The 20,148-nt window shown below is 45.4% G+C and overlaps 1 protein-coding gene across 2 annotated transcripts; it reads right to left on the bottom strand.

Annotated features, from left to right (window-relative positions):
- Nucleotides 1–13,600: 13,600 nt before the first annotated feature.
- On the bottom strand, nucleotides 13,601–18,655 carry LOC149974549 (ras-related C3 botulinum toxin substrate 3). 2 transcript variants are annotated; one of them, XM_090212853.1, is made up of 6 exons: nucleotides 18,454–18,655; nucleotides 17,165–17,236; nucleotides 16,817–16,934; nucleotides 16,527–16,589; nucleotides 15,904–16,063; nucleotides 13,601–15,369 (listed from the first exon to the last, which is right to left on the bottom strand). In XM_090212853.1, the coding sequence occupies exons 1-6, from the start codon at nucleotides 18,486–18,488 to the stop codon at nucleotides 15,239–15,241; spliced, it is 579 nt and encodes a 192-aa protein (XP_090068979.1). In that variant the 5' UTR covers nucleotides 18,489–18,655; the 3' UTR covers nucleotides 13,601–15,238. The 2 variants fall into 2 exon arrangements, with proteins under 2 accessions (XP_090068979.1, XP_090068978.1); XM_090212852.1 differs by lacking the exon at nucleotides 16,527–16,589 and having other exon boundaries at nucleotides 18,454–18,644.
- Nucleotides 18,656–20,148: the final 1,493 nt, after the last annotated feature.

Genomic DNA, 20,148 nt, shown 5'->3' with positions numbered 1-20,148 from the left:
CCAAATGGACAATGACCCTAAGCATACTTCCAAAGTTGTGGCAAAATGGCTTAAGGACAACAAAGTCAAGGTATTGGAGTGGCTATCAGAAAGCCCTGACCTCAATCCTATAGAAAATTTGTGGGCAGAACTGAAAAAGCGTGTGCGAGCAAGGAGGCCTACAAACCTGACTCAGTTACACCAGCTCTGTCAGGAGGGATGGGCCACAATTCACCCAACTTATTGTGTGAAGGTTGTGGAAGGCTACCTGAAACGTTTGACTGAAGTTAAACAATTTTAAAGATAATGCTAACAAATACTAATTGAGTGTATGTAAACTTCTGACCCGCTGGGAATGTGGTGAACGAAATAAAAGCTGAAATAAATCCTTCTCTCAACTATTTTTCTGACATTTCACGTAAAGTGGTGATCCTAACTGACCTAAGACAGGGAATTTTTACTATGATTAAATATCAGGAATTGTGAAAAACTGAGTTTAAATGTATTTAGCTAAGGTGTATGTAAACCTCCGACTTCAACTGTAGCTTTCACCTGGTCAGTCTGTTCTGACTTCAACTGTAGTATGATGAGACAAACGTGTTTACAAACCACAATACAGTACAACATTTTGTATTTATTAATAAACATACACTACCGTTCAAAAGTTTGGGGTCACTTAGACATTTCCTTGTTTTTGAAAGAAAAGCACATTTTTTGTCAGTTTCAAATAACATCAAATTGATCAGAAATACAGTGTAGACATTGTTAATGTTGTAAATGACTATTGTAGCTGGAAATGGCTGATTTGTAATGGAATATCTACATAGGCGTACAGAGGCCCATTATTAGCAACTATCACTCCTGTGTTCCAATTGCACGTTGTCAAATCAAATCAAATTTTATTTGGCACATACACATGGTTAGCAGATGTTAATGTGTAGCGAAATGCTTGTGCTTCTAGTTCCGACTATGCAGTAAGAACCAACGAGTAATCTAACCTAACAATTTCATAACAGCTACCTTATACACACAAGTGTAAAGGGATAAAGAATATGTACATAAGATATATGAATGAGTGATGATACAGAACGGCATAGGCAAGATGCAGTAGATGGCATCGAGTATAGTATATGAATATGAGATGAGCAATGTAGGGTATGTAAACATAAAAGTTGCATTGTTTAAAGTGGCTAGTGATACATGTATTACATAAAGATGGCAAGATGCAGTAGATGATAGAGTACAGTCTATACATATGAGATGAGTAATGTAGGGTATGTGAACATTATATTAAGTGGCATTGTTTAACGTGGCTAGTGATACATTTTTTACATGAAATATCCATTATTAAAGTGGCTGGAGTTGAGTCAGTATGTTGGCAGCAGCCACTCAATGTTAGTGGTGGCTGTTTAACACTCTGATGACCTTGAGATTGAAGCTGTTTTTCAGTCTCTCGGTCCCTGCTTTGATGCACCTGTACTGACCTCGCCTTCTGGATGATAGCGGGGTGAACAGGCAGTGGCTCGGGTGGTTGTTGCCATTGATGATCTTTATGGCCTTCCTGTGACATCGGGTGGTGTAGGTATCCTGGAGGGCAGGTAGTTTGCCCCCCGAGTATGCGTTGTGCAGACCTCACTACCCTCTGGAGAGCCTTACGGTTGTGGGCGGAGCAGTTGCCGTACCAGGCGGTGAATCAGCCCAATAGGATGCTCTCGATTGTGCATCTGTAAAAGTTTGTGAGTGCTTTTGGTGACAAGCCAAATTTCTTCAGCCTCCTGAGGTTGAAGAGGCGCTGCTGCGCCTTCTTCACCATGCTATCTGTGTGGGTGGACCAATTCAGTTTGTCCGTGATGTGTACGCCGAGGAACTTAAAACTTTCTACCCTCTCCACTACTGTCCTGTCGATGTGGATAGGGGGGTGCTCTCTCTGCTGTTTCCTGAAGTCCACGATCATCTCCTTTGTTTTGTTGACGTTGAGTATGAGGTTATTTTCCTGACACCACACTCCGAGGGCCCTCACCTCATCCCTGTAGGCCGTCTCGTCGTTGTTGGTAATCAAGCCAACCACTGTAGTGTCGTCTGCAAACTTGATGATTGAATTGGAGGCGTGCATGGCCACGCAGTCGTGGGTGAACAGGGAGGAGAGGAGAGGGCTCAGAACGCAACGTTGTGGGGCCCCAGTGTTGAGGATCAGCGGGGTGGAGATGTTGTTAGCTACCCTCACCACCTGGGGGCGGTCCGTCAGGAAGTCCAGTACCCAGTTGCACAGGGCGGGGTCGAGACCCAGGGTCTCAAGTTGATGACGAGTTTGGAGGGTACTATGGTGTTAAATGCTGAGCTGTAGTCGATGAACAGCATTCTCACAAAGGTCTTCCTCTTGTCCAGATGGGATAGGGCCGTGTGCAGTGTGGTTGCGATTGCGTCGTCTGTGGACCTATTGGGGCAGTAAGCAAATTAGAGTGGGTCTAGGGTGTCAGGTAGGGTGGAGGTGATATGGTCCTTGACTAGTCTCTCAAAGCACTTCATGATGACGGAAGTGAGTGCTACGGGGCGGTAGTCGTTTAGCTCAGTTACCTTAGCTTTCTTGGGAACAGGAACAATGGGGGCCCTCTTGAAGCATGTGGGAACAGCAGACTGGGATAAGGATTGATTGAATATGTCCGTAAACACACCAGCCAGCTGGTCTGCGCATGCTCTGGGGATGCAGCTGGGGATGCCGTCTGGCCTGCAGCCTTGCGAGGGTTAACACGTTTAAATGTTTTACTCAAGTCGGCTGCAGTGAAGAAGAGACCGCAGGTTTTGTTAGCGGGCCGTGTCAGTGGCACTGTACTGTCCTCAACGCGAGCAAAGAAGTTGTTTAGTCTGTCTGGGAGCAAGACATCCTGGTCCGCGACGGGGCTGGTTTTCTTTTTGTAATCCGTGATAGACTGTAGACCCTGCCACATACCTCTTGTGTCTGAGCCGTTGAATTGCGACTCTACTTTGTCTCTATACTGACATTTAGCTTGTTTGATGGCCTTGTGGGGGGAATAGCTACACATGCGTCGCGGAAGTTAGAATAACAATGATCCAGGGTTTTACCAGCCATGGTAGCACAATCAATATGCTGATAGAATTTAGGTAGTCTTGTTTTCAGATTAGCCTTGTTAAAATCCCCAGCTACAATGAATGCAGCCTCAGGATATGTGGTTTCCAGTTTACATGGAGTCAAAGTTCGTTCAGGGCCATCGATGTGTCTGCTTGGGGGGGGGGGGGGGGGGTGAATATATGCGGTTGTGATTATAATCGAAGAGAATTCTCTTTGTAGATAATGCGGTCGACATTTGATTGTGAGGAATTCTAAGTCAGGTGAACAGTGTTAGCTAATCCAAGTTTATTTTAAAAGAATAATTGATCATTAGAAAACCCTTTTGCATTTGTGTTAGCACATCTGAAAACTGTTGTTCTGATTAAAGAAGCAACAAAACTGGCCTTCTTTAGACTAGTTGAGTATCTGGAGTATCAGCATTTGCTGATTCGATTACAGGCTCAAAATGGCCAGAAATAAAGGCCTTTCTTCTGAAACTTGTCAGTCTATTCTTATCCTGAGAAATTAAGACTATTCCATGCGAGAAATATGGCCCTTGTACTGACTGAGTTTGACACCTTGCTTTAGACCATACATTGTTAAAACAAAACCCCAAAATTATTTACTGTAACACTAGGTGTGTTCATTTCTTACACTGAGAAAGTGTAACAACGTTAGCACTAAGCAAAGAGAGTCCAGTCTACTCTAAATCAAGTGTTATTTTTGGCACTGTGGGTGTTGTGTACTACTCTATAGTAGAGCTATGGAAACAAACACCACAATCAAGTTCATTTGAACACTTTAAGAGTAAAATGGGGAACTCTGCAACAGAGTTAAATGTTTAACACATTCAAAAGTGTTATTTATCACCAGCATAGTGGGACTCCTATGTTCGCTGAAAGTAGTGTATATTTTACACTTTCAGAGTTAAATGACAAATAAATGGCATGTAACACCATGCAACGTTTTTACGGTAGCCAACTGCTTTACAGTATCCGATTTCTGATGTCCTATGTATGTTCTGTATACGGATAATGAAATTGTAAGACTGACATATTTCTCAACATGCTCACAACCTGCCAATGGAAACAAATGATTAGAACAATTGTGCATGTCAAGTTTAAATCATATACTAAACTCAGCAAAAAAAAGAAACGTCCTCTCACTGTCAACTGTGTTTATTTTCAGCAAGCTTGACACGTGGAAATATTTGTATGAACATAACAAGATTCAACAAATGAGACATAAACTGAACAAGTTCCACAGACATGTGACTAACAGAAATTGAATAATGTGTCCCTGAACAAAGGGGGGGGGGGGGATCAAAATCAAAAGTAACAGTGGCCACCAGCTGCATTAAGTACTGCAGTGCATCTCCTTCTCATGGACTACACCATATTTGCCTGTTCTTACTAGGAGATGTTACCCCACTCTTCCACTAAGGCAGCTGCAAGTTCCCAAACATTTCTGGGGGGAATGGCCCTAGCCCTCACCCTCCGATCCAACAGGTCCCAGACTTGCTCATTGGGATTGAGATCCGGGCTCTTCGCTGACCATGGCAGAACACTGACATTCCTGTCTTGCAGGAAATCACGCACAGAACGAGCATTATGGCTGGTGGCATTGTCATGCTGGAGGGTCATGTCAGGATGAGCCTGCAGGAAGGGTACCACATGAGGGAGGAGGATGTCTTCCCTGTAACGCACAGCGTTGAGATTGCCTGCAATGACAACAAGCTCAGTCCGATGATGCTGTGACACTGCCCCAGTCCATGACGGACCCTCTGTCATGTACTGTCATGTTGTCTTGTCTCTGTCCTTTCCCTTCACCCTGTCTCCCTCTGCTGGTCGTGTTAGGTTACCTTTTCTCCCCCGCTTTCCCCCAGCTGTCCCTTGTCTCCTCTAACTACCCATTCACCCCGTTCCCCACCTGTTCCCTTTTTCCCTCTGATTAGGTCCCAATATCTCTCTCTGTTTCTGCTCCTGTCCTTGTCGGATTCTTGTTTGTTTGTGTCATTCATGCCTGAACCAGACTGTCGTCATGTTTGCTGTAACCTTGTCCTGTCCTGTCGGAATCTGCCGGTCCATCTGAGCCTACCTATGTTTGGTAATTAAAGAAGCTCTGTTTAAGTTGATTCGCTTTTGGGTCCTCATTCACGCACCGTAACAGAAGAATCCGACCAAGAATGGACCCAGCGACTTCGGATCCTCTCCACTCAGCCGTCGAGATCCAGGGAGCGATGCTAGGCAGACACAAGCAGGAATTGTCTGCTGCTCGACATGCCGTTGAGACCCTGGCCACCCAAGTCTCCAACCTCACAGAACAGGTTCACCATCTCCGCCTCGATCCACCGGCCACTTCCAGGGCTTTCGAATCTCCGGAGCCCAGAATCAATAACCCGCCGTGTTACTCTGGGGAGCCCACTGAATGCCGCTCGTTCCTCACCCAGTGTGATATTGTGTTTTCTCTCCAGCCCAACACTTACTCCAGGAGCACTGCTCGTGTCGCCTACGTCATATCTCTCCTTATTGGACGGGCTCGTGAGTGGGGCACGGCAATCTGGGAGGCAAGGGCTGAGTGTACTAACCAGTATCAAGACTTTAAGGAGGAGATGATACGGGTTTTTGATCGATCTGTTTTTGGGGAGGAGGCTTCCAGGGCCCTGTCTTCCCTATGTCAAGGCAATCGATCCATAACAGACTACTCTATTGAGTTTCGCACTCTTGCTGTCTCCAGTGGCTGGAACGAGCCGGCCTTGCTCGCTCGTCTTCTGGAGGGTTTCCGCGCAGAGGTAAAGGATGAGATTCTCTCCCGGGAGGTTCCTTCCAGCGTGGATTCCTTGATTGAACTCGCTATTCGCATTGAGCGACGGGTTGATCTTCGTCACCGAGCTCGTGGAAAGGAGCTCGCGCTCTCCGTCGCCTCCCTCTCCGCATCACTACCATCTTCCTCTGCCGGCTCGGGTGCTGAGCCCATGCAGCTGGGAGGTATCCGCATCTCGACTGAGGAGAGGGAACGGAGAATCACCAACCGCCTCTGTCTCTATTGCGGTTCCGCTGGTCATTTTGTCACTTCATGTCCAGTAAAAGGCCAGAGCTCGTCAGTAAGCGGAGGGCTACTGGTGAGCGCTACTACTCCTGTCTCTCCTTCAAGATCCTGCACTACCTTGTCGGTCCATCTACGCTGGACCGGTTCGTCAGCTTCCTGCAGTGCCTTAATAGACTCTGGGGCGGAGGGCTGTTTTATGGACGAGACCTGGGCTCGGGAACATGACATTCCTCTCAGACAGTTAAAGGAGCCCACGGCCTTGTTCGCCCTGGATGGTAGTCCTCTCCCCAGGATTCAGCGTGAGACGCTACCTTTAACCCTCACTGTTTCTGGTAATCATAGTGAAACCATTTCTTTTTTAATTTTTCGTTCACCTTTTACACCTGTTGTTTTGGGCCATCCCTGGCTAGTTTGTCATAATCCTTCCATTAATTGGTCTAGTAATTCTATCCTCTCCTGGAACGTCTCTTGTCATGTGAAATGTTTAATGTCTGCTATCCCTCCTGTTTCCTCTGTCTCTTCTTCACAGGAGGAGCCTGGTGATTTGACAGGGGTGCCGGAGGAATATCACGATCTGCGCACACGGTGTTCAGTCGGTCCAGGGCCACCTCTCTTCCTCCACACCGGTCGTATGATTGTAGTATTGATCTCCTTCCGGGAACCACCCCCCCCCCCGGGGTAGACTATTGACGCCGGTACCATAGTCCCCTCCTCCTCTCCCGCCGGAGCGGGGTTTTTTTTTGTCAAGAAGAAGGACGGGTCTCTGCGCCCCTGCATAGATTATCGAGGGCTGAATGACATAACAGTGAAGAATCGTTATCCGCTTCCTCTTATGTCTTCAGCCTTCGAGATCCTGCAGGGAGCCAGGTTTTTCACTAAGTTGGACCTTCGTAACGCTTACCATCTCGTGCGCATCAGGGAGGGGGACGAGTGGAAGACGGCGTTTAACACTCCGTTAGGGCACTTTGAATACCGGGTTCTTCCTTTCGGCCTCGCTAACGCTCCAGCTGTCTTTCAGGCATTAGTCAATGATGTCCTGAGAGACATGCTGAACATCTTTGTTTTCGTTTACCTTGACGATATCCTGATTTTTTCACCGTCACTCCAGATTCATGTTCAGCACGTTCGACGTGTCCTCCAGCGCCTTTTAGAGAATTGTCTTTTTGTGAAGGCTGAGAAGTGCACTTTTCATGCCTCCTCCGTCACATTTCTCGGTTCTGTTATTTCCGCTGAAGGCATTAAGATGGATCCCGCTAAGGTCCAAGCTGTCATTGATTGGCCCGTCCCTAAGTCACGCGTCGAGCTGCAGCGCTTTCTCGGCTTCGCGAACTTCTATCGTCGTTTCATCCGTAATTTCGGTCAGGTGGCAGCTCCTCTCACAGCCCTTACTTCTGTCAAGACGTGCTTTAAGTGGTCCGTTTCCGCCCAGGGAGCTTTTGATCTCCTCAAGAATCGTTTTACATCCGCTCCTATCCTTGTTACACCTGACGTCTCTAGACAGTTCGTTGTCGAGGTTGACGCGTCAGAGGTGGGAGTGGGAGCCATCCTTTCTCAGCGCTCCCTCTCTGACGACAAGGTCCACCCATGCGCGTATTTTTCTCATCGCCTGTCGCCGTCGGAACGTAACTATGATGTGGGTAACCGCGAACTGCTCGCCATCCGGTTAGCCCTAGGCGAATGGCGACAGTGGTTGGAGGGGGCGACCGTTCCTTTTGTCGTTTGGACTGACCATAGGAACCTTGAGTACATCCGTTCTGCCAAACGACTTAATGCGCGTCAGGCGCGTTGGGCGCTGTTTTTCGCTCGTTTCGAGTTCGTGATTTCTTATCGTCCGGGCTCTAAGAACACCAAGCCTGATGCTTTGTCTCGTCTCTTCAGTTCTTCAGTAGCCTCCACTGACCCCGAGGGGATTCTCCCTGAGGGGCGTGTTGTCGGGTTGACTGTCTGGGGAATTGAGAGGCAGGTAAAGCAAGCACTCACTCAAACTCCGTCGCCGCGCGCTTGTCCTAGGAACCTTCTTTTCGTTCCCGTTCCTACTCGTCTGGCCGTTCTTCAGTGGGCTCACTCTGCCAAGTTAGCCGGCCACCCTGGCGTTCGGGGTACGCTTGCTTCCATTCGCCAGCGTTTCTGGTGGCCCACCCGGGAGCATGACACGCGTCGTTTCGTGGCTGCTTGTTCGGTCTGCGCGCAGACTAAGTCCGGTAACTCTCCTCCTGCCGGCCGTCTCAGGCCGCTTCCTATTCCCTCTCGACCGTGGTCTCACATCGCCTTAGATTTTGTCACCGGACTGCCTTCGTCAGCGGGGAAGACTGTTATTCTTACGGTTGTCGATAGGTTCTCTAAGGCGGCTCATTTCATTCCCCTTGCTAAGCTTCCTTCTGCTAAAGAGACGGCACAAATCATCATCGAGAATGTTTTCAGAATTCATGGCCTTCCGTCAGACGTCGTTTCGGACAGAGGTCCGCAATTCACGTCTCAATTTTGGAGGGAGTTTTGCCGTTTGATTGGGGCTTCCGTCAGTCTCTCTTCCGGCTTTCACCCCCAGTCTAACGGTCAAGCAGAACGGGCCAATCAGACTATTGGTCGCATCTTACGCAGTCTTTCTTTTCGCAACCCTGCGTCTTGGTCAGAACAGCTCCCCTGGGCAGAATACGCCCACAACTCGCTTCCTTCGTCTGCGACCGGGCTATCTCCTTTTCAGAGTAGCCTCGGGTACCAGCCTCCGTTGTTCTCATCTCAGTTCGCCGAGTCCAGCGTCCCCTCCGCTCAGGCTTTTGTCCAACGTTGCGAGCGCACCTGGAAGAGGGTCAGGTCTGCACTTTGCCGTTATAGGGCGCAGACTGTGAGAGCTGCTAATAAGCGTAGAACTAAGAGCCCTAGATATTGTCGCGGTCAGAGAGTTTGGCTCTCCACTCAGAACCTTCCCCTTAAGACGGCTTCTCGCAAGTTGACCCCGCGGTTCATTGGTCCATTCCGTATCTCTCAGGTCATTAATCCTGTCGCAGTGCGACTTCTTCTTCCGCGATATCTTCGTCGCGTCCATGTCTCCTGTGTTAAGCCCGTTCTTCGCGCCCCCGCTCGTCTTCCCCCCCCCCCCCCCATCCTTGTCGAGGGCGCACCTATCTACAGGGTCCGTAAAATCTTGGACATGCGTCCTCGGGGCCGTGGTCATCAGTACCTAGTTGACTGGGAGGGGTACGGTCCTGAGGAGAGGAGTTGGGTTCCCTCTCGGGACGTGCTGGACCGTGCGCTGATTGATGATTTCCTCCGTTGCCGCCAGGTTTCCTCCTCGAGTGCGCCAGGAGGCGCTCGGTGAGTGGGGGGGTACTGTCATGTACTGTCATGTTGTCTTGTCTCTGTCCTTTCCCTTCACCCTGTCTCCCTCTGCTGGTCGTGTTAGGTTACCTTTTCTCCCCCGCTTTCCCCCAGCTGTCCCTTGTCTCCTCTAACTACCCATTCACCCCGTTCCCCACCTGTTCCCTTTTTCCCTCTGATTAGGTCCCAATATCTCTCTCTGTTTCTGCTCCTGTCCTTGTCGGATTCTTGTTTGTTTGTGTCATTCATGCCTGAACCAGACTGTCGTCATGTTTGCTGTAACCTTGTCCTGTCGGAATCTGCCGGTCCATCTGAGCCTACCTATGTTTGGTAATTAAAGAAGCTCTGTTTAAGTTGATTCGCTTTTGGGTCCTCATTCACGCACCGTAACACCCTCCATCTCCAAATCGATCCCGCTCCAGAGTACAGGCCTCGGTGTAACGCTCATTCCTTCAACGATAAACGCGAATCCGACCATCACCCCTGGTGAGACCAAACCGTGACTCCTCAGAGAAGAGCATTTTTTGCCAGTCCTGTCTGGTCCAGTGACGGTGGGTTTGTGCCCATAGGCGACGTTGTTGCCGGTGATGTCTGGTGAGGACCTGCCTTACAACAGGCCTATAAGTCCTCAGTCCAGCCTCTCTCAGCCTATTGCGGAGAGTCTGAGCGCTGATGGAGGGATTGTGCGTTCCTGGTGTAACTCTGGCAGTTGTTGCCATCCTGTACCTGTCCCGCAGGTGTGATGTTTGGATGTACCGATCCTGTGCAGGTGTTGTTACACGTGGTCTGCCACTGTGAGGACAATCAGCTGTCCGTCCTGTCTCCCTGTAGCGCTGTCTTAGGCGTCTCACAGTACGGACATGGCAATATATTGCCCTGGCCACATCTGCAGTCCTCATGCCTCCTTGCAGCATGCCTAAGGCACATTCACGCAGATGAGCAGGGACCCTGGGCATCTTTCTTTTGGTGTTTTTCAGTCAGTAGAAAGGTCTCTTTGGTGTCCTAAGTTTGCCTACCGTCTGTAAGCTGTTAGTGTCTTAACGACCGTTCCACAGGTGCATGTTCATTAATTGTTTATGGTTCATTGAACAAGCAAGTGTTTAAACCCTTTACAATGATCTGTGAAGTTATTTGGATTTTTACGAATTATCTTTGAAAGACAGGGTCCTGAAGAAGGGACGTTTCTTTTTTTGCTGAGTTTATATGGTGACCCTCTATTAGTCTTTCTAACCAGCACTTTAAAACAATTACAGTTTTGTATATTTTGGTATCTGACTAAATGGTGAGCCTATTTAGTTGTATTTGTGATATATCTAAATGTTCTCATGGTATTTTAAGAGAAAAGTAGATTTTGGATGAAAGACGTGAAAGATGTGTGAAACCCCAAAGAATACACAATCAAAGGTTCTAAACATAAGATAGTGGGCATTACAAGTGTTATCAGTTTAGAGTTTTGAAAATATACCACTTACATCGGGAAATGTGGCAAAGTTATTGAAAAAATCCATAACTGAAAGCACTTCAGTAACAATGTGATGATTCACCTCTTTCTTATCGCTCTCCCTCCAGAATAGATGTCATTATCTTAATTATCTTATCCATTGTTCTTTTTATTGTCATACAGAAAGTGACTACTAGTTTCAAAATGTTCACAGTAATAATGTGAATAAGCAGCAACAGTAATGAGTTTTGTCCTGACCTGTCTCTCAGTCCTTTCTGATTCAGCTGGGACTGTATCATGGCCTTTGTGTTCATCCATTGTACACAGATAACAGATAAAATGCTGATCGTTGCGGCAGTAAATATCAAGCAGTTTGTCATGACAAGAGCAGATATTCTCTCAGATCTTCTATTTCACCTTTATTTAACCAGGTAGGCCAGTTGAGAACAAGTTCTCATTCACAACTGCGACCTGGCCAAGATAAAGCAAAGCAGTGCGACACAAACAGCAACAGAGTTACACATGGAATTAACAAACTTACAGTCAACAACACAATAGAAAAAAAAAAACGATATACAGTGTGTGCTAATGAGGTAAGATTAGGGAAGTAAGGCAATAAATAGGCCGTAGTGGCGAAGTAATTACAATATAGCAATTAAACACTGGACTGATAGATCTGTAGAAGATTAATGTGCAAGTAGAGATACTGGGATGCAAAGGAACAAAAAATGTTATCTATGAGCTGCACTGACAGCTGATGCTTAATGTTAGTGATGGAGATATGAGTCTCCAGCTTCAGTGATTTTTGTTGTGTGGAAGCTTGGACCAGCTTGTGCTTCAGAAAGGCAAGAGTTTCATAGTGATGCTGGATGTGAGTATCACAGAAAGAGGCCAGACACACCAGACAGGACTTGAAAGCATTGAGTTTTATCCCACTACAGGTGTCACATGCCACATCTCAGGTCCAGCGTAATAACGAGCAAGAGGAGCAGCCTGGAGTCCTGTCTTCTTCAGATTCTCCACCAATTCAGCCATTTGTGTTTCTGTTTAGAACAGGCCTAGGGATGAAGGTCTGTCTGCACTGGTTGCAGCTGTATTTGTGTTATGGATCCCCATTAGCTGCTGCCAAGGCAGCTCTTACACTTCCTGGAGTCCGGAAGAATTAAGGCAAGGTTATACAATTTAAAAAATGTTACAATACATTCATTACAGAATTCACAACACACTAAGTGTGTGCCCTCAGGCCCATACTCCACTACCACATATCTACAACTAACAAAAACCATGTGTACGTGTGTGTATAGAGCGCGTGTGTGTGTATAGAGCGCGTGTGTGTGTGTATAGAGCGTGTGTGTGTGTGTGTGTGTGTGTGTGTGTGTGTGTGTGTGTGTGTGTGTGTGTGTGTGTGTGTGTGTGTGTGTGTGTGTGTGTGTGTGTGTGTGTGTGTGTGTGTGTGTGTGTGTGTGTGTGTGAGTGTGTGAGTGTGTGAGTGTGTGAGTGAGTGAGTGAGTGAGTGAGTATGCATGTGTCTGTGCCTACGTTTGTGTTACTTCACAATCCCCGCTGTTCCATAAGGTGTATTTTTACCTGCTTTTTAAATCTGATTCTACTGCTTGCATCAGTTACCTGTGGAATAGAGTTCTATGTAGCCATGGCTCTATGTAGTACTGTGCGCCTCCTATAGTCTGTTCCGGACTTGGGGATTGTGAAGAGACCTCTGGTGGAATGTCTTGTGGGGTATGCATGGGTGTCTGAGCTGTGTGCTAATAGTATAAACAACCAGCTTGGTACCTTCAGCTTGTCAACACCTCTTACGAAAACAAGTAGTAATGAAGTCAATCTCTCTTCTACTTTGAGCCATGAGAGATTGACATGCATGTCATTAATGTTAACTCTCCGTGTACTTTTAAGGGCCAGCCGTGCTGCCCTGTTCTGAGCCAACTGCAATTTTCCCAAGTCCCTCTTTGTGGCACCTGACCACACTACTAAACAGTAGTCCAGGTGCAACAAAACTAGGGCCTGTAGGACCTGCCTTGTTGATAGTGCTGTTAAGAAGGCAGAGCAGCGCTTTATTATGGACAGACTTCTCCCCATCTTAGCTACTGTTATATCAATATGTTTTGACCATGACAGTTTACAATCCAGGGTTACTCCAAGCAGTTTAATCACCTCAACTTTCTAAATTTCCACATTTTTCATTACGAGATGTAGTTGAGGTTTAGGGTTATGATCGTCCTGGTCAAAGCAGTCGTTAATTTGTGTCCACAAGGAAAAGCCACATGATCCATCAGCAGATCTGACAACTAATGGGTCCACAGATGTTGCCATGTTGGAGCTGACACTAACAGACTGAGCTGCAGAGTATAAGAGATCACTATTGTTTCTCTAGAAGTATTGATGTTTCTAAGAGGGAAAATGTACTGGTTGAGTATGTTTACTCTGTACCTGTACAAGGTGTGGTGTTAGACCAAGACCAGGAGGAGAGTGGCTGTGATTGGACAACTGATGGATGTGATAGGGGAAGAGTGGAGTGTTTGGACTGGAGTCATGCCTCCGTTAATCAGAATCAGAAAAATTTAAGAATGCAGAAGAACCAGACTTGAACTTTATCTTGACAGAAAGCAATCAAATTGGTCTGGGAGCAGGGAGATGTGTTTTTTTGCTGAAGTTGAAAACCCACACACATTGCAAAGAATGATAAAATAATTTAGACACTAGTACACTTCAGGACATTTGACACAAAAAACCTGTTACATATACATTTGTATTTATTATACAAAATTGAAAGATATCACGACACTGACATGTGAAGTCATAAAAAATAAGACAAACAATTAAACCATTATACAAGTCATCTTACAGTACATTGCCAGTGCATTAAAAAAAGCTTTCTTCTTAATAACAATGGGCTCGAATCACCAGTTCATATCCATGCAGTAGTAGTTTTAGTAGCTTTTCAGAATTCTGATCTACAGTATTGAGGAATAGGATGAAGTTACCCCTTGACACTGATCTAAGACCAGTTTTGCAAATCCCCCCTAATGGTTAAGGTTAGGATTGAGTAGTGGTAAGCTGATCCTAGATCTGCTCCTGAGGAAAACTTCTACCCAAAGCCAGTATTGACACCTTGGACAGGCTCAGAGACACATTATTCAACCACAGTTGCTATGCCAACCACTAACGTCATGACAGAGAAGACTGCAGTTCTGTATCTCACCACCAGAGTGGGACATACAGTTATACTGCAGGTCCACAACCACCACAGAAATGCACTGGTTAATTAATTATATATGTTTGCAATATGATACCTCCTAGAGTCAAAGTGAGTTACTATTATCCTTTTATTTTGAATTGTCTGGAATTAAAGAGTTAAATATTCAGGTACATAATAAATAGATATATCCATAATTAATTCCTCCTCCAAAGGTTTTTTTATTTTATTTTTTTAAACGTTACTAGACTTAGTTTGGTTAACACATAAAACAGACCACGATTGTGATCGTCCATTTCCCTTTTCTTTTTTTGAGTCGACAGTTTGTTGCAAAGTCTTGTGTATCACTACAATACGAAATAGTACCAAAAACTTGACACTGCTTGAAACTTTACTCTCTCACACATACAGTGACATGCGAACACACACACACACACACTCCCACACACACCCACCCACACGCGCAAATGAACATATACAAAGGACGTTGGGAAAATGAAGACAGATTGTTTAGACCCATGCAGGCACCTCCATCAGAGGCATTACTCAGGCAGCAAGGTTGTACAGCCCCCACTTTTGGCATGCTTGTCTGTTTATCACATTATTCACTTCACAGAGTAGGGTGAAATTGACCCTAAACACTGATCTAAGGTCAGTTTTGTGTTTTTTTCTCCCCGTAATGGTGAAGGTTAGGATTTGAGGTGGGTACGCTGATCCTAGATCTGTAACTAAGGGCAACTTCAACCCAGAGCCACATATTCACAGTACAGGCTGTTTTGAGTGCTGTATCAACTCAAGCAAACAAGACTGAGAGGGATGAGGGTTGTATGAGTGAGAGTAGACACTTTAACTGTCCACGGAGGAGTACTTTCCTCTGTGGAAAACAGACAAATGGAAACTTGACGACGCATATCTTTACACCAGATCAAATCGTTTTCCCACTGTAAAAAAAAAAAGTCCAGTAATTCTCTTTCTCTTCGGGCCAAATCCTAACTTAAGATCAAATATTCCATTGACATGAATGTGTTATTTACACAAACATCAGTTAAATTGCCGTTACGTGGTGTCTCAAGTCAAGATTCGTCCCGAAGAGAAGTAGTGGTCATTATGGTGATGTTTTAGTAGTACCAGACAATGGCCGCCATATTGGCTGTTTCTCCTGGACCAATGAGAGCCCTCAGAACACGGTGCACCTCTTGCCCCTCTTCTTGACGGGTGGGGGGCAGAGCACGGCGCGGATGGCCTCGTCAAACACAGTCTTCAACCCTCGCTGGGTCAGGGCAGAGCACTCCAGGTACTTCACAGCACCTGACCACCACACACAAACAACAACACGCTTATTTCACATCTATAAACATAGAACAAAAAAACATCTGACTCTGGGTAAGAAGATAAAGGGCTTAATTGACAATCTCGCACTATCCCAGACTCGGCAATCTGACATCATCTCACACAGCGGGCCACTTCCTGCTTAGAGCAAAACCCTGTGAAAGTAACCGCCCCTTCCGCTGTACTTCCGTATCATGTCCCCTAATCTTTTGAACCGGCTTCACGATTATATCATGACATTTGTGAAAAAACGATAATTTAAAATATATACATCAAATTATATTTATGTTTGTTGATGAATTTACTTCTACCAGATGCCTTTTATTACATTTTTGCCCTGAAGACCATTCAAAAAGCCTACAAAAGTTGTTTTTTTAAACTACAAGGCTACTTCCTGGAAAACCACACGTCACTTGCATAGCGTATTAACAACAGAATCCAAATCTGCCAAGACCACCACCAATGGCTCTTCCCAATGTGGGCATAGATGGGCAGACACCCACACGGACTGACCTATCTCCCGTGCCATGGCCAGACCCTGGGGGTAGGTGATGGGGGACAGCTTCTTGTCCCTCAGCCTTTCGATGGTGTCCTTGTCATCTCTCAGATCCAGCTTGGTGCCCACCAGGATGATTGGGGTGTTGGGGCAGTGGTGTCTCACTTCAGGGTACCACTGAGACAGAGGGTAAAGGTCATTAGATCAAAAGTCAAAGATGGAGAGCAAGGCTGGGTGGAACAGAGCTATTGAAATAAAACCTCTAATCTAGTCTGTAGGGCCATAGATGGATTATAGCTAGAGTAGAGCAGAATAGTATAATAAAATAGAACACAATTAGGCACTGCTGAAATAACCTCACCCATTCTTTAAAAACACAACATCCCAATTAGTGAATCTTCATTTTGAACCAGAGTCATAGAGAGAGAGAGAGAGTTTGACAAACAGAAAGGTGTGTGATGTCATCTAAGAGCATTGTAATGCTTTTGGGTTGAAACCACAATGGCCAAACTCTCTCTCTCTATATTCAGGACTGTAGCTACAGAACATGAACCAGGGAGAGCTATAGATGTGCTTCTTTAGGTCAGGCTCGGCAGGTCCCTTGTTCCTGTGTCTGTGAGCAGGAAGGTTCAGTACTGACCTTAGCTCGGACGTTCTCAAAGGAGGCCGGGCTGACCAAGGAGAAGCATATCAAGAACACATCCTGGGGAGAACCATAGAGAGACAGACCTTAGGGTGAAACCACTGAGATCAACCAACCACGGAATCACCTGACTCCACATGGGACAGACTGGAAGAAAAGCTCTGCTGCGGAATGGTAGATTGCAAATCAATCCTTCACAGAAATGTAATGGGTTGTGTGTGTGTGTGTGTGTGTGTGTGTGTGTGTGTGTGTGTGTGTGTGTGTGTGTGTGTGTGTGTGTGTTTTACCGTCTGTGGATAGGACAGTGGTCTGAGTCTGTCGTAGTCTTCCTGTCCTGCTGTATCCCATAGACCCAGATTCACTGGTTTCCCATCTACCATCACATTGGCAGAGTAGTTGTCAAAGCTAGTGAGACAGATAGGGAGATAGGGAGAATATCTTTATCTCTATGTAAAGTATACTCGTCAGAAACACAAACACTACATAGAGGAAAGCAGACTTACATTCACTCACTCACTCACTCACTCACTCACTCACTCACTCACTCACTCACTCACTCACTCACTCACTCACTCACTCACTCACATCTATGTGTGTGTGTGTGTGTGTGTGTGTGTGTGTGTGTGTGTACTCACACAGTGGGTATGTACTCTCCGGGGAAGGCATTGGTGGTGTAGCTGATCAGCAGACAGGTCTTACCCACGGCCCTGAGAGAGAGATTTTTGGTTCTTACTCACTGCTATAGAAAAACACAAGTCCAATAACGAGACAAAAAAAATGCTGCTGAGGTAGGTAGGCTGATACTCAGCGTGTGTGTGTGGTTCTGCCCTTCTCTCTCTTTCAGTTTAAGTGTCACACAGACACTGGCCTACATTCACTTTGCCTGGGGGACATACTACCACCCTCACGCCCTACTGCCCCCATCCCTGTTATCGACAAACACACAGTACAGGAAGGGTTGGTGACAGTGATGTGTGTGTGTGTCTATGATTATGTGTATCCTGCATGTCAAAATTATATGAACAGATTGATGGTGGCATGGCCGGGTAGGGGATGAATGGTGTGTGTTAGAATGTGTGTGTGTGTGAATAGGAAGAGAGGGGAAGAGGGAGGGGTAATGAAAAATAGTTTTTTTGTGATCGCAGGCCACTAAAGGTCTCTTGGTTGCTCTGGGAATGACTGATTAGCAGATGCAATTTTAACACATTATGCTAATGCCCAGATGTCATTAATTGATTAATGACCCCTAGTCATCAGAAATCCTCCAAAAGGGATGTAGCATTAGTAGGGCACTGTAGATGTCAACATTTAGCCTAGTACAGAAAAACTCAGATATAGGATCAGATCAATTATTTCTATAGTAAAATAATTACATAGGCCTACTCAGCTGTTTTTCATACCAAACCCCCAAATACTGTAAATACATTTATTATGCGTGGTAGTTAATTATGGATCGTGCATGAAGGCAGTCAAAACTATAACTGTATAGATTATTTATATTATCACACATGTAAAAAAAACGGCTGTAAATTAAGATTCTTATAAAACAACGCCTAGAGATTCCTTAGCCCGCATCGTCACTGATGAAGTCTAATTCCGACGGCCTACGACGCGAGTAGGTGTTTCCCATAGCATCGCTACAGCCTGGGCGTTTTCTCAGCGTAAAAATACAAAAGTGTACATTTTACACATCCCACATCCCGCATGATATTACAAAAATTCCACAAATGAACGGAATTTAATTTGTTTTTTTAAAACCTAGCTGTGCATTTCCAAGTGAATGCTTAGAAAGAAGACTTCCCATATTACAGCGAGCCCCAGCCCCTTTTCCTACACACTGCATCTCCCATCCATGACCGCATCACTGATCACACACACAGAAAGGATGAGAAAAATATCTCTACGTTGAGATTGAGATTCTTACCCGTCGCCGACCACCACGCATTTAATTGCTTGCATTTGCGAAGGAGCAGGCGGTGTCACAAAGCCGAAAGAAGTGTTTTTAAAAATATATATTTCACAATGAAAGCTAGCTGTGATTTGTATGAGAAGCGGGCCAGTCCGCTCAGCTTTTGAGCCGCAGTGAAAGGGGGTCGATGAAGAGTGGCGCCAGAAAACAACGGAAAAGACCGAGCGTATTTAAAGGGCCAGTGACCATCCGAACTGTATTTACTGCTTTCTCTTAGTATTTCTTTGTATCCCCAATTAGCCGCAGCCTTCCTGGGGTCCAAACAAAAGACAACAAATAAAATACATAATATACATAACACAATACATAATACAAAGCAAAATACAGTACAAAATATATACACATGTCTGTGTCTCTTTACAGTCCCCTGGTCCCATAATGGTTTTTTGAATCTGGTTTTATTGCTAGCTTGAGTTGGCTGGGGTGGCAGAGAGTTCCATGTAGTCATGGCTCTATTTAATACTGTGCGTTTCCCAGCCTCTGTTCTGGACCTGGAGACTGTGAAGAGACCTCTGGTTACATGTCTTGTGTTGTACCGATGAGTGTCCGAACTGTGTGCCAACTGCTTGAAAAGACAGTTTGGAACTTTTAACCCATCAACAGCTCGCACAAAGACCAGTAGGGAGATATACATGCATACCACTGAAATTCACCCTCCGTGTACATCTAAGTACAATTCGTGCTGCTCTGTTCTGGACCAACTGGAATGTCCTTCTTTGTCGCATAGGACCACACAACTGGGAAGTAGTCCAGGTGAGACAAAACTAGGTTCTGTAGGACCTGTCTGTTTGATTTAGATGTCAAGAAAGCAGAGCAACACCTTATCATGGACAGACCTCTTCCCATTTTAGAAAACATTGAGTCTACATTGAGCTCCAAAAGTATTGGGGTATAAATTAAAGTGTAGAGTGTCAGAATTACTTTGAGGGTATTTACATCCATATCGGGTGAACCATTTACAAATTACAGCACTTTTTGAACATAGTCCCCCCATCTTAGGGGCCCAAAAGTATTGACACATTACCTTTGGTCCCACATTCATAGCACAAATGACTACATCAAGCATGTGACTCTACACATTTGTTGGATGCATTTGCTGTTTGTTTTGGTTGTGTTTCACGTTATTTTGTGCCCAATAGAAATGAATGGTAAATAACGTAGTGTGTTATTTGAGTCCCTTTTACTGTAAACAAGAATACAGGTTTCTAAACACTTCTACATTAATGTGGATGCTACCATTAATACAGATAATCCTGAATGAATCGTGAATAATGATGAGTGAGAAAGTTACAGATGCACAAATATCATACCCCCAAGACATGCTCACCATTACAATGACAGGGGAGGTAGCATTTATATTGGGGGGAGGAGGGTTATGATAATTGTGAGTCTAACCTCCTCACTCATCATTATTCACGACTCATTCGGAATTATCCACATGAACTTTTGACTGCTTTCATATACATAAGTGACACTGAGTGTACAAAAGATTAGGAACACCTGCTCTTTCCATGACACAGACTGACCAGGTGAAAGCTACAGTTGAAGTCGGAGGTTTACATACACCTTAGATAAATACATTTAAACTAAGTTTTTCACAATTCCTGACGTTTAATCCTAGTAAAAATTCCCTGTTTTAGGTCAGTTAGG

The sequence above is a fragment of the Oncorhynchus mykiss genome, chromosome 20 (assembly GCF_057628025.1).
Source record: "Oncorhynchus mykiss isolate SJ-2025 chromosome 20, ASM5762802v1, whole genome shotgun sequence".
Taxonomy (NCBI): Eukaryota; Metazoa; Chordata; class Actinopteri; order Salmoniformes; family Salmonidae; genus Oncorhynchus; species Oncorhynchus mykiss.
This window is presented reverse-complemented; position numbering and strand designations above follow the sequence as displayed.